General features: G+C 54.4%; 2 protein-coding genes across 2 annotated transcripts in view; one reads left to right on the top strand and one right to left on the bottom strand.

The window, feature by feature from the left end:
* SETD5 (SET domain containing 5) overlaps nt 1–7,472 on the top strand; it is a 65,375-nt gene extending 57,903 nt beyond the window's left edge. The window contains exons 22-24 of the mRNA XM_064723988.1: nt 1,423–1,556; nt 4,996–5,069; nt 5,247–7,472. Of these exons, the coding sequence (XP_064580058.1) occupies nt 1,423–1,556; nt 4,996–5,069; nt 5,247–5,843 (805 nt within the window). The 3' untranslated portion in view covers nt 5,844–7,472. The remainder of the gene's footprint in view (nt 1–1,422; nt 1,557–4,995; nt 5,070–5,246) is intronic.
* A 1,193-nt stretch (nt 7,473–8,665) lies between these two features.
* On the bottom strand, nt 8,666–20,670 carry LHFPL4 (LHFPL tetraspan subfamily member 4). Its single transcript, XM_064723991.1, has 4 exons — nt 20,132–20,670; nt 10,896–11,132; nt 10,733–10,749; nt 8,666–10,440 (listed from the first exon to the last, which is right to left on the bottom strand). The coding sequence occupies exons 1-4, from the start codon at nt 20,535–20,537 to the stop codon at nt 10,432–10,434; spliced, it is 669 nt and encodes a 222-aa protein (XP_064580061.1). The 5' UTR covers nt 20,538–20,670; the 3' UTR covers nt 8,666–10,431.
* Nucleotides 20,671–21,950: the final 1,280 nt, after the last annotated feature.

The following is a 21,950-nucleotide window of genomic DNA, read 5'->3' as shown; positions in this document are numbered from 1 at the left end:
CCCACATGGTTTCAGGAGTAAGTATTGTGTGGGTATAAAGTTCCTATTGTTATGGCACACTGGATATAAAGTTGAAACCATGCTGATAGGTTTTGAAGTGGGATTAAGCAGATTTGCTGCCTTTAAAATCCTTGGGTTTCTGTGTTTTAATGGGCATGGCTGACAAACGTACACTCACTTTCTACTTTTAAAAATATATTAGAACCTGTTACTGAGGTAAAGTGACCCAGTTTCGTCTTTCACTCCCTATTCTTATATATCAGATACATTTCCAGACATTCACAATAATATTAGGAACAGAAGAAATTGGTGGGAACTAAAATTCCATGCCTTAATGTGTAGAATCTTCCAGATTTTTGCTGAATTCTGCAATAATTGAGAATAGCTTTCATTTAAAAAAAAGAAAACCACAATGGTTTGTCTATTTCAGTTGCCAGGATAAAGCCATCACAATGTAAACAGATGTGCTGTTGCACAGTAAAGCCAGCCTTGCAGAAAACAAGTCTCCAAGCAAACAAAATACTAAAAAAACCCTAATGGAAAGCACAGTTTTCAATACATCTTAACAAAAATAAAATACAGAAATCAGTCAATATCCAGCTAATATGCATGCTTCCATCATATGCTATGCATTTAATATAACCTAAATATTTAACTTCAGGCATTTTTAAGGCACAAATTCACCAGTGTCCAGAGTAAACACATTGTAAAATCCCTAGTCATGGTGATGCTGTCTCTAGGTTAAAGGACACATTTCCAAAGAGATTTGGATGGTTCTGTGCATGGTAGATGGAATGTTGACCCAGGGGCCTGAGGTTTGTCTGTAGCTCTTGTTTTTCTTCAACAGTTTGGCTTTAGGAAAGCCACTTCAGCTCTTTGTCACCCTTAGACAAGACACTTATAAAATGCAACAATATCTAGCATTTATCTTGAGTGGAGAGTTTTCACACTACAAAATTAACAGGACAAAGTGGCATTAGTGGGCAAAATGGCCCAGCAAGCTCTGCTCTGGAATATTGCAGTATCCAACTATATTGTCTTGGAACTGTATTATCATAAAGGTATTGAGTTTGCCTCTGCTCAGTTTGAATGAATGTAATTATGCAAAATAACTGCAGTTCATCTTAAGCCAATACCAGGATTTTAAAAAAAAAAGATTTGAATCTCAAAATAATTTTTCTGTAACCAGGTGATTTACTGAAGTGGATGCTCCTACCATGTTTTTGATTAAAGCCTTGGTGTTCTGAGAGCAGAGGCATCATGATAGCAGGGACCTGCAGTCTGAAATCCCACTGGAGGTTTTTTACATGGCAGAAGCAGTTGGGAAGTTTGTTGCTCATCCACTTGTATATCTGGTGGTCTGTGATCCCCTGTGCACTGGGGCTGTTGCTCCCTGCTCAGCTGTGCCTGCTTTGGTTGCAGGATGGTGCCGACGTCGGTGGAGCGGCTGCGGGAGGGCCGGGGGATGCTGGAGAAGGTGCTGAGGAGCGGGGCCAAGGTGGCCCAGAGACACGAATCCTCCCCTACCCAGGACTGTGCTCCTGAGAGAGATGCAGGTAGGGTGGGGAAACTTGGGCATGTTTGCTTGGAGGGACATGATGTGCTTGGAGAACTTTGCCAACTTGTCTGTGAAGCTGGTTAGTTGTACCTTCATCTTTAACATTATCAAAGCTGCCTTCTGCAAACCAAACTTTGCTGTTATTCAAATATTGCTTGAGCCTGTATCCCTCTCCTGTTGGACCTAGAAGACTTCTAGATTTTTTTCTAGGGATTGAATCCAAGACTGTCTGCACCTTGACTCTGACAGGGACAGCTTCTTTGTCCTTGGACAGATGGGTTAGCACTTCCTAAGCTGTGAAATAGCTGTCATTTAATGAACATTGGGTGAACATTCAGACAAGTGTATTACCTTGTTTCTGAGCAGTTTAGGGCAAGTGTGCATTTCCTTCATTGCAAATCAGGCTGCAGTGAGGTGTGTTTGAGACAAGCTTTGAAAATTGGCTTCTCATTTGGAGTTCTCCTGGTTTTGTACACCTAAGCACATTCTTTCAGTGCTTTTTCTTCATCTAGTCTTGAGAGGAAGTCCTCTTCTCTATCTAGTATGTCACATTTTCATGAGACTCAATTGGGAGTCTTTTCCCTGTCTTTCCCATACCAGTGGAAGTGGTTTTCCTGGTTAATTTTTGGAGGGCTAGGCAAAATTCAGGCTTTTGGAACAGGTCTTTGCCCAATGTTACTTGTACAGCTCTGGCTCTTCAGTGTCACCCAAGACTTAGGATGGAGTTAAACTTTCATCTGCAGTGATAAATTCTTTCTTGTTACATAAACCCCATCCCATTCTGTGTTGTGAAAACCTAATGCTGCAGCTGACAAAAGTCATCTTGTTTCCTTCATCCTAGCACAGCAAAGTACTTTTTTTCTTTTTTTGCTTGCTCTGGCAATTTCTTCAGAAGCTTGTTTAGATTCTTGTTTAGATTCTTTGAGCCACCTCCCCTCCCCCAGTTGCTGCTCTGCTTCTTAGTGAAACAAATGGGTGGCTGAGTCCCTGCTGTTCCTGGTAGCACCTGGAGAAGTAATGAAGATGCACATTTTCACTTGCTGCTGCTGTAACAGATAATATTAACAGGAACTAAAAAATCCCAAAGTTAGAGGGTTTGCTGATGAGGCATGTAGCAATGAAATGGAATTTGTGTAATTTGTGTGCATTGCACGCTTCTGAGAACTGCAGCTGCTCTCAGCAAAACCTGTCACTTCATATATGCTTTAGGTTGACACAGTACAGCCAAGAAAAGCAGTTATTCATGTCCTTCCCTTGTGCAGGTATTGAGAATAGGGGAGGAAGATGTTGGCTCTAGCTTTTAAGTTTACATAAAGCAAATTCAGAAAGGTCATAGTTTATTTACCATTGGTAATTTAGTCTTTCAGTAGTCTTTAACTTGTCAAGGTTTCTTTCTGGGAACAGGCACTGCCAGTAAATTGCATAGCCCTACTGGTGTGCCCAGCCTTTTAAGGAACAGTTTCTTCCAGAAATCTTTATATTTCTTGTGATTCTCGTACTTGACTTGTGTTAATCACAGCAGTCTCTGAATTGAGCAGCTCCTCTGTGCATGACTTTTTAACAAAACACGTCCTAAACTTCTGAATTTTGTCATTCTGCAGTACTTGTGATGCCTTGAGGAAGCTGACCTAGAACAGAGGCTAGACAGAGTTAAAGAATAAAGTAGAGATTTATTAAAAGGCCTTAAATGGATACACCTTGGACAGCACAAGAGCCTGGCCAGGCCACACCCAAGATGAACTGAAAGTGGTCACAAAATGGATGACCAGTCACAAGGTCTCACACTTTTATAAATTCTGGTCCATTTCCATATTGGAGTTAAATGTGCAATTATGGCTTTAGCTTATGAAGTTCTATCCTCCTTGTTTTTCTCTTTTCAATTCACTGTTGTTTATACTTTTTGGGCCTGGAGCTTGTAACAGCTGTCCTTGGACAAGCTGGAAAAGGATTGTATGCTTACCTTGTGAAGAGAACTTGCTAACACATAATATGAAGCTCAGAGTTACACACTAAAGCAGCACAGAATCTGAAAAATATAAGAGCTAAAACTTAAGGCATCACTTGAAATGTCACCAAACAGGCCCTTGCTCATCAATGATATTTCAGAAATGGAAGGGGGCACAGGACACATGCTGGAAGCTTCACGGCCTGGTCTCTGTGCAGGCCTGTGCCCTGAGGGCATTTCTGAGCCTCAGGAGCAGGCAAGGGCTACATGCAGACCCTGTTAGCTAAGCCAGCACTGTGGTGTAGCATTGAGAGCACAATGGCAGCAGAACACGGGCCCTCCTGGCACTGATGCTTGTGTCAGTGCAGCTGGGGCAAAGCCAGACTTGTCTGGCAGGAGTACAGAGCAGACTGAGGCAGCGTGTCCTGTTTCATGACTGAGACACATCTGTCATATAAATTTGATACTAATCCCAGCATGTTTCACCAAGGCATTTCAAACGCGGCTGCTGAGAATCCCTGAGATGCTGCAGATAAACAGTTCTGTCTCATTAGTCTGCAGGAGAATTCTGATGTGAAATCATCTAGTTCCAGCAACTTCCCCCCTCCTGCAGAAGGCAGGATCACCATCCTTGGTTACAGGGGTGGCAGCTGAAGCACACAGTTGGCACAGTGGCTGTGCCACTGCTGTAAGTGCTTCTTGCCTACCCCAGGTCAAGTTCAGTGGTATGGTAGGACAAGCTCACCAACCCTTGAAGTGCAAGAATGGCTTACTCTGTCAGGAAGCATTTTATTCCTTTGGTCTCTCACATATCTGAGGTGGATCAGAGTGTGCTGTATGCTGCCAGTGCCCTTCAAACCTCAAAGCGTTTCCATCATCTTGGCCTGTTAGAAAAACAGGCATTTCATTTCTGAGTTCCAGGAGTATCTCTGTTTGTAGCAGCTCAGTTGGCTTGTAAACCATAGTCCCCAAAATGGCAGCATGGGATGTCTTGTCTTTGGAAGCATCTGGATCTGTCTTTGAGGAAAAGCCACCACAGGGTCCTGCTGACAGCCCTCTGAGCAGGACAGCTTTGTCTCCTGTATGTAACTGTATCCAGTGTGGATTCCTGTAACCAAGACTGAGTGAGAAATTAGCGAGTCCCTAGAAACCATCTTCTGCCTCTCATACACTGAAGAGCCAGCCAGGGGAGCCCTGGCTGTATCTGTGCGTTATCTCCAGGTGTGGTCATTCAGACAGGCTGGTCCAAGGCAGCTCAGCTTTGTGATAAACCAGAGCACACGGGTGTGAGGGGAGTGGCCACTCTTACACATGTGGCTGTTCCCACATGTTAAGGTTTCCCAATTGTCTTTTGCTGGGTTTCTTCAGTTTCTGAAATGGTGGTGGCTGGGGAGGCTGGAACACAAGGGCTGGACTGTGCAGTGTCATGTGAAGGGAGCTGCTGTGGCCTCAGCCAGTGGGGTGAGGTTTAACATCTGCCTGTACATTGCAGATGCAGCAGAAGGAGACACTCCAGAAGCCCACAAAGGACCAGCAGTTTACAGTCCTTCTCGATACAGCTACCAGGTAAATGCTTTCATATCTTATCTGCCATTCTGAAATAAAGCTTTTATAAGGAGGGAAACAGTGCTTAGCTGCCATTGTTCACAGTGCTGCACTAAGCACCTTAGGATGAGAAGCAGGTAGGAAACAGAGAAGTCAGCCTGACGTGCATTTTCCTTTTTTCCCGCGTGCCTCGTTCAGCTGCTGCAGTCTGACAGTCCCCAGGCAGAATCCCAGACCCTGCTCCAGCAGAACTCCTCCCCGTACAGAGGGCACCTCGCGTCTCCTGGATACAGCTACCGAGCAGCAGCACAGAGGACAGGACACAGCCTGTCCCACGGTTCCTCGGAAACATCCCTCTCCTCCACCTCATATTCCAGCCCTGCCCACTCGGTCTCCACAGACTCCTCTGCCCTGTTTGCAGGGAATTCGGGGTATTTCAGCAGCCAGCAGCACTCTGGCAGCGTCAGCAGCAGCCTCCTGAGGAAGAGCTGCCCTGCGGCTGCCAGCCCGGCACAGCAGCCAGCTGTGGACTCTCTGTGCTCGGAGTCGGGCTCCCAGCCCTGCACGGGCGTGTCGGGCTCTTCCTCCGCTCCCCAAAGTGCTCGCTCACTACAGTCAGACTTGCGGACTATCAGCCTGCCGAGCTCGGGCCAGTCTGTGCTCTACCAGGGCTCCCGGGGCGCGGTCATTTCCAGTGCACAACACTATCCGCACCGCGGGGGAGGCAGTGTCCATCAGTACAGACTGCAGCAGCTTCAAGGTTCTGGAGTAAAGACTCAAACAGGACTTTCCTAGGGCTGCCTGGACTTCAGGAGGACAAAACTGCCCATAGCTCCTTCCAGTCACCCCTGGAAGTGGCTCCTGGGCTGGTGTTGAAAGCTTGCACCTGATGCTGGGGTGCCGGGGGTCAGAGGCTGAGGTCGAAAATGCACGGGTGAGATTTGTGAGCAGTATTGGCCTCTGGCCTGGTAGGAGAACACAGATTTCTCTGAGGCAGAGACTGTAGCAAAGCAGTTCCCTGACATGTGGGTACATTGCAAAAACAAAAAGAAACAAACAGAAAAGAAAAAAAAAGAAAAAAAATGGTTCAAGTGCAATGACTGTGGCACAGCCTCTGTCTCTGGTCCGTGCCCATGGCCACAGTCACACATGCAGCACGGACACAGTTCTGAATTCAAAAGCAGTTTAAAGGAAACGTTGGGGGAAGTTAACTCCAATCTCTTTATAGGTCAGGTTCTCAGTGCGTTCTGGGGAGGGCTTTAATCCGTTACGATCATTCCAGTCACAAGCAGACGAGCGCACACGGCTGCCTTTGGGCTTGGGTCGCCACTGCCGCCGCCGGGGCTTTTCCAGGACGGGAGAGTCTCCGCAAATGCAAACAGCACGGGGGGTTGGAGCGCGTGCCTGTGGCTGCAGAGGATCCGGGGTGCGCTGTCCTGCACTGCTTCATTGCAGGTCTGTGGTGAACGAGTGTTTTTGAGGTCGCTTAAGGAGTCTGTGAACAGGAGCGCGGCCGGGGCTCTCTGGCTGTGGTGTGCAACGCACAGGGGATGGCCGGGGGCCTGAGCACTCAAGTGATGCTGCGGCACACGGGGGCTGCAAGGGGCCCCACAGTGTGGGGTGCAGGGTGGGCACCCCGGTCTGTGCTGAGCCAGAGGCTCTCCAGGCAGTGCCATGTGGGTCTTTGCCAGCCGCTGTCACCCGCCGAGCGTGGCAGGAGAGCCAGCCCAGACAGTGCGCTGTGTGTTCAATTCCATACGATTGCCAGCTTCTTTCTCACTTGTTTACTGTAATATCGGGCGTGTTTTTATTTATCTAATTTTATATTCAGTTATAACCATAGTAGGTTAGCTAATATATGACAGGTGTCATCCCTGGTGCTGCAGTGGAACTTCTCCTTTCTCTTGGATAACATAATGCTGTGAGTCTGTCTCCCCTCTCCTTGCAGATGCACAGTCTTCTTCCTCTTTTTTTAGGACTGTTACAGATTTCTCTAATTCACAATTGAAATCAGGTGTTTGTTCAGCCTAGGGGAGACTTTTAAAATATTGAAACAAAGAGTAGCTTTCTCACACTGTCTGGCTGTGAGCGTGTTGGGATGGAACTTGTCACCCCGCAGTTGGGTGTCTGTATACTGTATAACATAGGTGTAAACTTCACTCGGCTTAGCCCTGGAGGTGCAGCCTCCCCTTTCGTGCTCTGAGCAGCACGGGGCAGACGGGCTCTGCCCTGCCAGGCGGCGGGAGGGGCCGGGGGGCCCTGCCCAGAGGCTCCAGCACCTTCGGGCGCAGCAGGGGGGCAGGAGGGAGGGACCCTGGAAAGCTCTAGGAAAGGTGGGGGCTGTAGCTTCTTACTCTAGTGGAGTTTTTACACCATGCTGTAACATTTGAACTTTCACAAGAGATGTAATAATTTTGATAATAAAAATACTTAACTTGAAAACTAGTATTGCTGCATTTCTTACCACCTTGAGCACTGGTGCCCAGGACATAGGGGCAAGAGGGTGAGGGCACGTAAGTCTCTTCCCTGTCTCCTGCAGGGTGAGCAAATCCTTGCAGGAGCAGCCTTGCAGACCTCCCTGCTGCCTTCTGCCAGGTGAAGCTTGGAGCTGCTGTGGGAGCTGCTGTTCCTTAGGAAATTCCCCGAGCTTCTGGCTGGGGTTGTGGGAATTTTGGCTCTGCTGCTGCTGTTCTTCTTGCCCAAGCTCATTTGGGGAGGAGATGGATTTGGAGGATGTCTCCTGCACCACTGCACCTGCTTTAAAACCTGTTTTCTGGTTTCCAGGGTTTTCATACTGCTTGCCTTTTCCTTAGGAAGCCTGACAAGGGCTGAGCCTGGTGTGGGGCCTCCCAGGTGTGTCTGCAAGTGCTGGTTTGAGGTGCCCACGGCTTCTGTTCTTCAACTGCCCTCACTGTGAGAATGTTGCCCCTGACACTGTGGGACACCATCTGTCATGGTTCATTCTGTCCTTTTGTGTCCCCCAAAGGAGTGGCTCCATCTGCACTACTCCTTCCCTGAAAGCAGCTGTGGGTAGCACCAACCCTGCTCGTCTGCCATGTGCAGGGCTCACCTGGGCTGTGGGTGTGTCCCACACCAGGGGAGCCAGACCTGGCCAAAGCTCTCTGTAAGTCCCAGAGCTCCCCATGTTGCCCTCACACAGCCTGGAATGCTCTCCCCACTCTTCTACCAGAGCATGCCATTAAACTGACTGGCCATGTAGTTTTTTTCCATCCAGACACTGGAATTTGATGAATTTCCGGAGTTTTTTGAATAATTTCATGGATTTGCCTATCAGTCTGTGTTAGTGAGCTGACAGACCACTCATTGTGCACTGTGGACAGGCAGAAGGGACGGGTTCAAAGGCTCCTTGGGATGGATGGGATCCTGCTCCACCCCCTGCTTTGTCTGGGGGACAGACCCTTTTTGGGGACTCCCTCTGGCCAGAGCCCCTCCCCGTGTGCCAGCCCATGTGGGCAGAGGCTCAGCTCCCCAGGCTGCAGGGTGGGCTCCCCACCACAGCTCAAGACACTCACAGGGGCTTCTCTGGCCTCCCACCTCCTTTGGTGATGGCCAGGAGGAACCCATCCCAACCCTCCCCACAACACAGGGCTCCGAGCTCGTCTGGTTTGAATTATATTTTTCAATAAGGTTTTGTGAAACACTGTATCAAACTTTGTACTAAAATACAGATATATTACAGCTACTGTATTCCTTTCTCCACTGATTTTCTTGGTTTGTTTTTCCAATTCATCTGGCAACAGCACTCTCAAGCTGGCAAGACCCGGGCGCTGCGAGTTCCTGTTGACCTGGTTCTGGGGGGCAGCTGTCAGAGGGACGTGGGCACCGCTGGGCTCATGGCTGGCGGAGGGCGCTGGCAGGAGTGCTGGCACGCACTCCATCCCGGGCGGCTTGGGCTCCCAGACGGTGTTTCGGCGCAGCTCCATCCCCCACCGCCACCCGCAGGGCCTTAGGGCACCACTTACCTGCTGCAGCCCGCCCCCGGTGCGTGTGAGGCGCTGGGTCCCGCAGGGCCCTTCCTGCCGTCCCCCAGAGCCTCCACGCTGCGTGGCCCATCCCAGGACCGCGGTCCCACTCGCCTGCTCCCTGGCCTTGCTCAGCGTCTCGGTCCAGCCCTGCCAGGGCTCCAACAAGCCCCTGGCCCTGCCCTGGGCCCTGCAAGGAGCCCCAGCTGCTCGCACTGAGACGCGGCCAGTGCCGAGGACTTTATTGCATTGCGAGGGCGGTGGTGACCCAAGCCCCTGTGGCCAGGGGAAGCCCGCACACACACGCTGGCCTGGCCAGCAGAGCCACAGCCGGGCCGCAGCCACCCGTGCCGGTGTCGGCTCTCGGGTGCCGTGTGCGGGCCTCGGAGGCCGCCGGCGCTGCCCGGGGCAGCAGCCACGGGCTCCCCGCACGCCATCACCGCGGGCCGGCGAGGCGCAGCCGGGAGGCCGGGTGGGCACAGGAGCGCTCGGGTACACCCGGCCGTGCCGTGCGGCAGGGAAAGCCTTGCTGTCACCAGTGGAGATAAAGCACCGTATGGGGATGGGGAGGGAAGGCGTTTGGCAACAGCCCGCGGCCGGCTCGGGGAGGGGTCTTGGCGGGAGGGTCCTCCTGTGCCCGCCCGGGGGGTTTGCATGTTCAGCTGCTCCCACTTACCAGGGCTTACATTCAACGGCGGCGCCAGTCGGGTGTCCCACGGCCGGCAGCAGCGAGGCCCCTGCGGTCCCCGTGCTGAGGGGAGCGAGCAGCAGCCTGCGGCCCCAGCCTCGCACCAGGAAACACCGTGTCCTGGGCTGGACTCCCGGGGCGGGGGGAGAGGGGGCTCGAGTCACTTTACCCTGTTTAGAGAATATGAATTTACATGTAAAAGTAGGGGTTGGGCCCCATCTCGGCCACCGGGTCCCCTGGCTGTGGAGACAGGATCACGGAGCTGTACAAAATGGGAGTGGGGAGGGGTCCGGGACCCGGAGCAGCCGGCACGGGGCGTCACTGGGTGCGCGTTCGGGTGGGAGGCAGCAGGTCAGGAGTCCTGGGGATGTAGAAATCTGTTAAAAACTCCAAGACTGTTTTTTCCTTGAAACAAAACCGCAGCTGGATTCTGTTCTTGAACAAAGCGGGTTTGAGGCATCCTCCCCCGGCGGCGGCCCGCAGGCAGCGGTGGGTACGGAGCTGGCAGGGTGCGTGGGATGGCGGTGCCGGCGTGGACATGGAGGTGGCCATGGATGCGGCGGGCGGCTGGCGCATCCCTGGCACGGGCACCGGGGCCCGGAGGGCGGCGCGGGACGCGGTGTGGCCGCTGGCAGCAAATGAAGGGCAGGACAGGGAGGGAGCGCCCAGGCTGCCGGCCATGGGAAGAGGGTCCTGCTGCGGATGGTCGGCCTTATATCCTCTGCAGGGAAAGCACAGCAGGTTGGGGATGGACTTGGGCTGCTCTTACTGCACCATCGTGCTACTTGCATGTGCCAGGCATATGCCTGTCCCCATCCCTGCCACCCTGTCTCTGCTGCCTCCCTTCCCCATTGCCCCCAGCCCTGCTGCCTGCACAGCCAGGGTCTCCCATCCCATCCCATCCCATCCCATCCCATCCCATCCCATCCCATCGTCACACAGACACCAAGCACAGTCACACCCAGAGACACCACAGAGGGACAGGGGACAGGACAGTGACACTCAAGGCTTACCGCAGTGCCAACAAAATCTGTGGAAACAGAAGAGAGAGAGGTCAGGCAGGGCAGAGGCTCAGCAGCTCCCTCCCACCCTGCCCAGCCTGGCTTGCCTTGTAGGTGCCAGTTAAGCCCACAAGGCTGCTCCCACCCAGGATCCCCCCAGCAGCACGGTGCTGACCTTTGCTCTCTGTCTTGAGCTCCTCGTGCAGCAGGTCGTTCTGCCGGTTGCCGAGAACAAAGGCCAGGAAGGAGAGGATGAGGGCGTTGAGGATGCCGATGATGGCCAGGATGTAAGCCCAGCGTACAGAGCAGTCGCCCAGGGAGTACTTCCCTGTCTTCTCCCCACACATGTCCCGTATGGTCTCTGCATCCCAGCCATCGGGAAAGATCATGCAGCCCAGCACCAGGCAGAGCGCTGCAAGAGGGAGAGGAGGGGGAGGCATCAGAGACAATGGAGTGGCAGTGCTGGTGCTGAGCCCCCGGTCAGTACATGAGTGCAGCCCATGCATGAGCCCCCAGTGCTGGTGCTGAGCCCCCGGTCAGTACATGAGTGCAGCCCATGTCTGGCAGAGAGCCCACCTTGGCCCCACGACAGCCCAGCAGTGTGGCAGGTGACAGCCACCACTACCTCAGGAGCCCCAGGGTTTTTGGCTGTCCCAAACCTGGCCCACGCACAAATAGGGACTTCAGGCTCTTGGTTTCTACCAGCATCAGCCACAGGATCGGTGGCTGCCCACGGGCTTTCCTCATCACTACAAGCTCCCTGCACGTGGGCAGGAGCTACCGGTGCACTGTGGGCAGGGATGCTGCCTGGGGAGAGGACTGGCATCCCCAGGAGCCCCCACACCTGAGCACCCCACACCTGCAAGCACCACTCCCAGAGGGGTCACCTTCCCAGCAGGCCTCCCCCCAGCACACTCTGTGCTGAGCAAGGAGACATCAGGGAACACGGGGATGGAAATGCCAAGACAAAGCCTGTGACTAGCAAGGTAAGGAGGTGACTTTTTCTGACTACAGCAAGTACAAAAGCTCCTCACCCCATATCAGCTGGAAAAGCTAAAAATAGTAATGATGTTGGCTGCAGTGCCCTGCAGGCACTTTTGCCCTGAGTTAAGGAAGAAACAAGAGGTTTGTGCCCACACCAGTAAGAAGTTCTCTCTCCATCCCTTTCAGCAAACACCCTCAGGCAGGCAGCTGGCGGTCTGGCATGAGCTTTCTGGGTGCTGGCATGTGTTTTGCACTGCTTTCTATGGGGAAGGGAAATCCCAGGAGGGAGGCAAGTGCCTGCAGGGCATCACACTGCACCCAGGAAAGGACAGGGATGCTGGCACATAATGTCATGCAGCAGCTGCTGCCTGGTCTCTGACTCCTCCACACACATAAACCCCCTTGGTACGAGTGTCTGTGGACAGTGGCAAGCCCTGCATGCTGATTTACTGCAGTGCACAGCCCTGGTGCCACCCCAGCACCACCCAGAGCCAAGCTGTGTCTCCAGCACATCATCACCAGGGACTCCCAGCCAAGTCTGTCTTGGCCTGTCTGGGACTGGGCCAACCCAAAACCATCCCCCTGAAGGAAACCCAGCCCCAGCACCGTGCACTGCATGGGAAATGGTGAGGAGCAGCCTGGCCTGCTGCTGACCTGGGCACCTTGGAACAGGATGGCATTAATTCAGCTGAGGGCCTGAATTAAAGGGGATCAGGTGCAGCAAACCTGTGCCAGGGATTGTTCCTGTGAAAGCAGAGATGCTAAGAGGATTTTAGGATCCCCTGAGCTCCCAGTGCAGTGCAGCTGTGAAACAAGCTAAGGTGCTCTGTGACAATCCCCACCAAGGGGTGGGTTTACCCCCACAGCACTGCTCAGGCTGGCACAACCCAGCCTGGAAATGGGCACAATTGTAAGAAATCTGCCGAAATCATAGAGGAGGAGGAGGAACGGACTACAGGTACACAGTGAGGCTGGGGGAAAGCACAGAAAGCAGCAGCTCCAGCTGCCTGGGTGGGCAGCACACCTCAGCAACAGCCTCTCTGGGCCCAAAGGAGAACAGGGGCTGTGCCCAAGACAGTAGGCAATTATGAATTTAAAAGTGAGGCACCAATTTTACCTACACCAGCAAGGGCTTGGGCAGGCTCCCAGCCTTTGTGCACAGCCCTCAGCCAGTCCTTCACAGGAGCAGAACAGCAGCCCTGGGTCTGTCCCTGGACTCTGCAGGCAGTGCCACATCCTCTGCATTCCTGAGCTATTATTCAGGGTAAAGGTGGGTCCAGCTGCCCAGGTAAAGCAGAAACCTACCAAGAGCTCACTGCTCTGAAAACATCACAGGTGAAAGGGTCTCCCAGGACATCTGCAGGTCCCAAACATGGCAGGACAGGCAGCGGTGCCACGGCACTCATGGAGGACAGGAGAGAGAGGGTTTAAGGCAAAAGTAGGGTGGCTCAAAAAGGTAAGGGAGACACTTGTGTGATGAGTTGCCACAGCACGGTCACAGAGGACATGCAGTGATGGCCACTGCCAGGGCACTGCCTGGCTCCAGCCTGAGTCTGCTTGTTCTGATCCCTCTCATCCCCATGTGCCTGCTCTGTACTGCACCAGGGCAAATGCAGTCTGTGCCCTGTCCCACCGAGCAGTTGCAGGATCTCTGCCCATGCCCTCACAGCCCATTTGACAGAATTAAACAACAAATTTGCCACTGGGCAGAGGTGTGTGCCCAAGTCACCCCACATACCCAAATGCCTCTGCCTGAGGGCGACTGGCCTCTTCCCAAAAACCCCTCACTGCTCTGCAGCTCCCTGGAAGTGGCTGTGCTGCTCAGGGCAGGTGCTCTCCTGCTCAAGAGCAGCTCAGTGCTCTCCTCTTCCCATCTGCCCCACGTGTCCCCAGCAGCAAGCTGAGTCCTCTGCTCTGTCACAAACAATTCCCTTTCCCGCACTCCCCAGGCCGCCCAGTGTCCTGGAAACACCTTCCCATGCCTGCAGCAAGGAGTGACTTTGAAAAGCAGAGCAGGAACAGGGAGGGGATGCTCACACAGTCCTCGGTGCCTCTCCAACAGGTCTGAGGAATGTGATGGTCTTCCTGCCCATCCCTCTGGCACCATTCTGCCAGCACCTACCTCCAAATGCCCCAAGCCCCCTTGCAGACCTGCAGGAAAACCTTGGGTTTTGTTTAAAATAGCAAATTTCTTTGCCTTGCAACCACAAGAAAAACACCAGGTGATGACTCCTCGGAAGAGCCACTATTAAAGAGGAAAAAATAACCCAACTCCTGTCTATTTTGCTTTTAATTCCTGTTCTTCTGAGCCTGTGGTGCCAGTCCTCACTGTCAGTGGCACCAAGAGTGGCTGGCTGGTCTGTCACACCCCATAGCTGCCATCCTGCCCCTAGGCCCTGGGCTACAACTCCCTTTCCTAGAGTTTTTCCAATTGTAAAGACAATTTTGAGAGGAGGCATTTCAGTGATCAGTGGGACGAGTGCATGCAGAGGGAGGAGATCCTGCTGGGGCACTGATCCCATAAAGCTGGCATTTCTTGGCTTTACAGCTGGTTCATGGCTTCTCACTCCTCAGTGCTCCCTTGTCAAGGTCCATTAGAAACAACATGGGCATCTCAAGGGCTTTTGATATGCTCACAAAATAAATTAATCAAAGGGAATGCGATGTTATGACTCAGGTTGCAACACTGGAGCAAGATTTGAGCAGAAAGAGGAGTGTCCTCCTGGCAGGACAACATCTCCTGGTACCAGGTGCATTTAGCTAATTTGGACTGTCTGAGTAACCCCCATGTTTGCTGAGTACCACCGCCCCTGTCCTGAGCAGCTGTGCCTGCAGGATTAAAATCTGATTTTTCATATTACTTTTTCTGTCTAGTTTAGTCTGCAGGGGTGAATGAAAACTGGCTTTTAGTGCTTCTGCTTGCCATGGGTGGAAGGAGCTCAGGACATGCCCTGCAGCTGAGATGTGACCTCCCCAGAGCACCACACCACCACAGAACACACAAACGGGGAGATGTGAGGTAATGGGGGGAAACCAGCAATCACTGGGTCCAAAAGACTTTTTAAACTGGCATGGGGACAGCACATCTAAAAACCCCAGGGGAACAGGGGCTGGGCCGTGTTGTTGGGGTCGAGAGTGGCTGCTTCTCACCAGAAAACCTCCTGAGAGCTGAGCACCAAAAGGAAAGGGGACAAACACAGTCCCTCCTCCTCCCCCTAAAAACTGAAATCCCTCAAAAATAAATCAACACTTAGGGCAGCGTGCTCTGGACGGCGAGCACCGGCCATTTACACAGACACGAGCTCCCTTACGGCGTTTTGCTCCACAGGCTGCTTTTGTGCCAAAAAATCAGCGGGATTCAGAATAGAGTTATGAGTTTGTATGAATCAGAACTGACAGTTGCTTTATCTGGAACAACAGTTCAGGGATGTAAGCTCCAGGACACGGGCTCAGCCCCTCCCCGCGTAGCCGGGCACATCGGGAGCCGCCACGGGAGGGCCGCGCAAACCCCGCGGGGCGGCCGCGGAGCACACGGCGCTGCAGGGGTGCAGGGGTGCATGGGCTGCAGCCCCGCTCCTGTCCCCCCTGCACCCCCTGAGCGGTAGGGGAGGGAGAGGGGAATCTTCAGGAAAGCTTTTTTGGCGGTTCAGAAGGCAGTAATTCAGCAAATGCTGAGGGTTTAGCAGTGTGGTTATTTTTGCTGCAAGGTCAGCAGGTGGAAGTGGTTCGTATATACGGGCAATATTCCTGCTTTTGACACAGAAAGGGCCTGAGGATAAACTGCAGAGTCACAGGATAGTTAAGGCTGGAAGGGACCTTTGGAGATCATTTAGTCCAACCCTCTTGCCAAGCGTGACCTAGAGCAGGTGATACAGGAACGTGTCCAGATGGGATTTGAATGACTCCAGAGACAGAGACCCCACAACCTCCCTGGGCAGTCTCATGCTCAGCAGCTGTCCCATTGCACTCCAAGCTGGTTTGCAGCAGTGAGATCTGCCTCATATTTTTTCATCAAGAATTTCAATGAATGACTTTTATATCCGTGAAAACAGTATTTTGAAACCTCTAAGTCTCTGAAAGGACTTGGGTCTCCAGCAAGTCACAATCAGGAAGATGAGCCTGTCCTGATGTGGTTCAGCAGAGCCACTGCATTGCTGCCAAAACCAGGGAGGGTCTGGGGACTGTAGCACTCACCCAGGCCAGATCCTGCTGTCCCTTGGGGCTGAGGCCACACCACCACAGAGCCCCACCATGCTCAGCCCAGCAGCTGCCAACAATTCCCTCATTACTCCTCTCCATTGCTATACCAAAATCATGCCATGCAAGGGATCCCACTGAGGCAGTGGCAAACACAGCTGAGGTGCAGAAGATGAAGCCCTGCTTAGGGACCTGCCTCTGCTCTCAGGCCTTGGAAGGGCCCATCCAAGAGGTGAGTGTAGCTCTGAAGGGAGTCCCCCAAAGGAGAAGAGAGCTCAGATGGATATGTATTACCACATTCTCCATCAGGAAATGGGGGTAGACATGGCACAATCAATGCCAAAATGTCACCGATAAGGACAAAGCCCAGCCCTAAGGCCAAGAGCATGACCCCAGGCGGGAAGGCACCCCATGTGTCGTGTATCCCTAAGGGAGGGAGTGTGAAGGTCTCATCACACTGACTGCTGGACCTGGAACACAGGGAAACACTTGAAGTGTGGCCAGCCAATTCTTCCATGCAAGCAGGATGGTGTGCTCAGCTGGCTGCCTCTTTTGACCCTCAATGGACTCTAAGTACAAAACCAAAGACCCTCTGGAAGCAGCCCTGGGCACCAGTGAGGGTAATCATCCTGATGGGAAGCACATGGATGCAGTGTCACACAGAGCTGGCTGGGCTGTCTGGAGGGGCATCGCTGCTGGGCACCAGGACAACTTTGTTCAGAGTTAACTCACAGGGTGAGTGTCTGTGTCTTATGCTACAGCAGAGTATTGGGGAATCAGAGGAAATGATTCAGGCTCCTGGGTGGTCTGGTGGTGGTGTATTCCTATGCTCTGATTTCCTACAGACAAATCCCAAGGGGGATCACCCTCATAGCCCATTTCTCTTCAAGCCTCATCCCATGGAACTTTCTGAAGGTGCTCCACTGTAATTTGGAGTACTGGGGTGGCATCAGGTGCTGTCAGTCATACAGTTGTTGACATGCTCATGTGAAGGGCCCGTCTCTGGTTTTATAACAGAAGGATTTAGCAAAATCTCCAGTTTTGCGTTACTGGGATTTTGAACAGGGCAGATGGCCACATTTCAATTTGCGATAAAGCAGAGTCTTTCCTCTTAATTAGATCCAGTTTCCTCCTAGGGGGGCAGTGGCTTTTGAGCTGGAGCTTTCTGTCAAGCTCTAATTAAACCCTGCCTTGATTGTTGTCCACTAATTAGACATCGATGATTTTAAGTTTGTTGTTTTTTTGATTTTTTTGAAAGAGATCCTGAATTCCCCATCCTCCTCCTCCACATCCCTGCACTTGGTTTTTCTCCTCTGAAGAGCCCATCCATGCCCACAATCAGCAGCCCTTTACTCTGCACTGGCCATCCCACAGGGATGGGGTGGGGACACCTCTGCTCCATCTCTCTGCCCATCACCTGGCTTTCACCAGTGAGCCCGAGAGACTTTGGGCCCCACAGTTGCTTCTGCTGTGCTTGTGCAAGTCCTTCTTCAGCTAAACCCTCACTGAGGCAGGAGGAATTTCCTTTCCTTCTCTGCTCCTACAAACTCTCTGCTCTGACAGAATCTTCCAACCTCCCAGCCAGGTCAATCTCTGAAGTTTGCCACCATGGTGTGCCAGAGCCTGTATCAGGCTGTCCCTGCAGTAAATTTGGCCTATGGCACTCTCTCCATAGGTCATGGCAGCTCCTTCTCCATGCACAGGGTAACACATCCACCTGTGGCTGCCTCAGACATTCCCAGGGAAGTTCTGCCTGACCCCTGCCAGACAAGCCTCTCTTGCTGGGACACACCACACCCCCGCCTCTGCATCCAGGCCCTCTCTGACAGGAACATCAGCCTGTCCTGTAGGACAGCAGCTCTCTCAGGCTGTCCTGTCTCAGGGCAGGGTGGAGGGCCAGTCTGTTAATGGTGCCTTGGACCTTCCCCAGCAGAGAAGCCATGGAGCCATGCTGCCCTGGGAGAGCTCCAAGCCACCCTGGGCTGGCTGGGGCCAGAAGAGGCAGCCCATGGCCCCACTGAGCTGAGCACTCAGGGCTCTCACAAGTGCCATTGTCAGCACTACACATGTAATTACAAGGTGCAAAGTGTGACCAAGGACAAGCCCAGAGGTGACAACAGCAAAGTGCTCTTATGGCCACCCAAACCCGAGCCAGGACAGGACAGGAGGCACTGGGGAGAAGACCCAGGGCTGCCTCCAGTGCAGTGCCCTCTGCCACACAGCTCCCTGTGCAGCAGCAGCAGCTGGGCACTCCACGCCACTTGATTAAGCTGCCGACAATCGGTAGGATTTGGGCTCTGAGCTTGCTTTAAACTGATAAATCTTCAGGACGGGGAAAATTAAAGATGAGGGAATTTCCTGATAAGCCAAGGCAGCTCCAGGTCTGGCTGTGGTCCTGATCTGGGTGAGGGGAGGTCAGGCTCTCCAGCCCCAGCCAGCTGCAAGGGAAAGAGCTGGGCTAGCTGGAAGCTCCTCACACAGAAGGGCTGTATCCTTCCACATCAAGGACTGGGGCCCTTCTCACAGAGGGGATGAATGGGGTCCTTCCATTAGGAATAAGGGGCACTGTAGGTCCTTCCAGTGGAAGCTCTGGGTCTATTCACACTTAGTATGCAGTGGAGAGTAAGTGTTTGTCATACCTGGTAAAACTGTGCAGGGAAGGAAGTGAAGGGTCTTGCTACCAAGGGAAGTTCAACATCATTCTTAAGGATCTTTCTCCCAAAAGGACAGACCCTGTGTGAGAACACCTTGGAAGTCTGTGCATAAGGGGATACTTGGGATCCCTTTCAATACAAGCATCAGATCCCCTTCTGCGGAAATGTCTGAGTTATTGACAGTGTCACTTTGAGGAGTGAGTCTGTGACAGTTTTGGGGTACATCTACAGTGGGGTTTCATTTGTGGAGGGACCTAAGGAGGATCAATAGACAGGATCACTTTTGGTGGGGGTTAATTACTGGGCTTGAGTGGTCATGTCTGGGGAGACATCAAGGGAAATGTATGGTGTACCTCTGTGGGAAGCACTGGAGAGAGCTGGGAGAGGCCTGTCCTCACAGCCCTTTCATGATGCAGGAGAGAGGGGCCCTGGATACAACATGTCTGTAAGGGGGAGCTGAAGGGTGCTTTTACAGGGATGGGGGATCCATGCATGGGCTTCTTCCAGTCGTGGGGTCCCTTTGGGGGCTGAGTGTTCCCCTAAAGTGAGAATCTCTCAGGGACACCCTACATCTCTGGGGATGATGGGAGGCTAGTCCCTGATGTGGAGTGTGCTGGGGTGTCTGAATCCCCAGGGATTCAGGGGGCTGATCCAGTGTGTCCTAGGCCATGTTGTAGGGTGTCCCAATGCTGGTCCTTGATGGGGTGTACTGAAGTGCCCCAAGGTGGGTCCCTAGCCCAGGATGTCCTGAGGGTCCAGACTGTCCAGATAGCCCAGGTGTGCCAGGGTTGGTACCTGTTCTGGGGTCCCCTGACATGAGTCCCTGATCCAGCTCTCTGGCTGTGTCCCAGGGTGCTTATGTTTCCCTGGGGTCAGACCTTGCTTGGGGAATCCCAGGCTCCAGTGCCCCAAGCAGGTGTGACCATTCCTGGTGCCAGTGCCTGGTCTGGATGTCCCAGGAAGCTCCAGAGCATCCTGAGGACATTTCTTGGCTGAGAAGACCCATGGCCCTACAACGCTTGTACCTGTCCAGCTTTCTTAAGTGATCCCAAAGTTCCCTGTGGCCAACCTCTGCCTGGGGAGACCCAGGAGCCAGTGCCTAGAGCCAGCACCTGTTTGTGGTGCTCTGTCAGTGCCAGTGCCCGGCCTGCTTGTCCCAGGAATGGGATGTCCTAGGGCCAGCTCCTGGCTGGGATGCCCTATGGATACACAGTACATAGGAATACACCACCACCAGCCCAGCTTTCCAGAGCAGCCCTTGTGCTCCTTGTGGCCAGGAGATACCAGGGAGCCCTCGGTGCCAGTGTCCCAAATGGGTGCCCGTTCCTGCCCATCTGTCAGCACTAGCACCTTGGGTGTCCCAAGAAACTGTGGGGCTGGCTCCTGGATCCACGGCCCTGCAGTGCTTGGACTCAGCCCAGCTTCCTTGAGCAACCTTGCTGTTCCCCGTAGCGAGGGACCCCACTCCCACTGCCGGGGGTTCCCCGGGTGCCGCACGCTCAGCGCTGCCCATTCTCCCCACCCGTCCCCGCCGGCAGGCCCGGGGCAGGCCGGTGTTCCCGGTGCCGGTGTGTACCTGCCAGCAGCTGCATCCAGGCGCAGATCTTGTAGACGGTGGCGGTGTTGCAGAAGAAGAACAGGGCGAAGCAGGTGATGCAGCCCAGCGTCAGCACCATGGAGAGCAGCACGAAGAACGCGGCCGCCTGGAAGGCGCCCGAGGGGATGGTGCTGAAGTCGGTGAAGGAGCCGCGGCACGACAGCTCCCGGCCCGCCAGCCCGCTGCCCACGCAGTAGTGGAACAGCCCGAAGTAGCCGGGCTTGGGCGTGTTAACGCTGTCGCCCACCCAGTAGGGCTGGATGAAGACCACCACGTTGATGATGGCGAAGCAGATGGTGAAGATGGCCCAGAGCACGCCGATGGCGCGCGAGTTCCGCACGTAGTTGTCATGGTACAGCTTGGAGGCTTCCTGCGAGGGCAGCATCCTGCCGGCCGCCGCTGCCGGAGGGCGGGAGGGGCCGGGGCGGCGGGGAGCCCGCCCGGGGTCGGCGGGGCGGGGGGGCCGCGGCCTAAGAGCGCCCGCGGGCTGCCGGGCCCTGCGACACCCGCGCCGCCATCTTGGCTGCCGCCTCTGCGCCCCGCGCGCTCCCGCCGCGCGCGCGCGGCCGCGCGCCCCCCCGCCACTGCGGAGCCGAGCCCAGCCGAGCCCGGGCTAGAACCGGGCCAGCCCCGGCCAGCCCAGCCCAGCCAGAGCCCAGCCCAGCCCAGCCCAGCCCGAGCCGAACCGAGACCCCCCGAGCCCGCCCCCCGGGGATCGGACCGCTCCGCCGCCTTCTGCTGCGCTCGCCTCGGGCTCGGCCGAGCGACGGGCTTGTCTCGGTTCGGCTCGTATCCACTCGGCTTGGCTCGGCTCGGGTCGCCGGGCCCACTCCTCTCCCCCGGTCCGACAGGACCCTTCCCCGGACCGGGGTAGCGCCGGGGCTTGGCTCCGATAAGTGCTGGAAGGTCCTCGCGGGGCTGCCTTTGGCCGGAGTGCGCCCGCAGGGAGCGCGTCCATCCCCCGCACCCTTCACGAGGCCGGGGGAGGCCCGTGGGGTGCCGGCGTAGCCCCCGGAGGGGCAGCAAACCTTCCCCACCCTCCTGGCGGGGACGGAGCAAGTCACCACTGTGGCTGCGCCCGCTCTGGGGCAGCAGGAGTCGACCCAAAATCTCTGACAGCAAGACCAGGTACACGGCTGTGCCAGCTCAGATGTGGTGACAGGGCTGGAGTGCACAGCGTGCGCCAGGCTAGGTGTGGTGGATGGCTGGGCTAGGGTAAACGGCTGTGCCAGAAGCGTCACACAGGCTGTCAGCACTTGTATGCCGGCAGGTGCCCGTGCGAAACCCTGCCACCGCCCCGTCAGCATCACAGCCGTCCCAAACCCAGCAGAGACCAAACCACGTCGGGCCAGTTTCATTCTCAGGCAACGAGATGCACCGCGTTAGCTGCAGTTGAACTCAGCTGTCATTAAATGTTTGTGAAGATTCGCAGCTGATTTGCAAATCAGACAAATGCAGATGACAACCACATTGTGCTCCCCTGCAAGAGCCAAGGAGCCGTGTGCCTCCGGCTGAGCACGCACAGCCCGGGCTGGCTCCGTGGCACTGCCCGGGCACACGAGCCAGTGCCGTCCTCAGCCGTGTCCGGGCAGCGATACCGCTCACCCCGCAGCTCCTCTGCCACGGGCTCAGTGCGTGCGACCACACTGCGGGAGGGGCTTCTTTAACTAAAACCCGTTTCGGGACTCTTCCTTTAGGGCAGCGCCCTGGGCACGCCCGCCAACGCCACGGTCGGACTCAGTCGGCGAGGCCTGACAGCGTTTGCCGCGTCTCGCTGCGGGTGTAAACGCGAGGCCGG

The sequence above is a fragment of the Zonotrichia leucophrys genome, chromosome 12 (assembly GCF_028769735.1).
Source record: "Zonotrichia leucophrys gambelii isolate GWCS_2022_RI chromosome 12, RI_Zleu_2.0, whole genome shotgun sequence".
NCBI classification, from domain to species: domain Eukaryota; kingdom Metazoa; phylum Chordata; class Aves; order Passeriformes; family Passerellidae; genus Zonotrichia; species Zonotrichia leucophrys.
Note: the sequence above shows the minus strand (reverse complement) of the source record. Positions and strands in the feature narration are given on the sequence as shown.

What these genes read in the sequence shown, in the direction of transcription:
- LHFPL4 (XM_064723991.1), bottom strand. Translation starts at nt 20,537, where the DNA reads ATGCTGCCCTCGCAGGAAGCCTCCAAGCTGTACCATGACAACTACGTG. An exon ending in CTGGATGCAGCTGCTGGCAG is followed by an intron (nt 11,133 to 20,131) that starts GTACACACCGGC and finishes TCCCTCTTGCAG; the next exon opens with CGCTCTGCCTGGTGCTGGGC.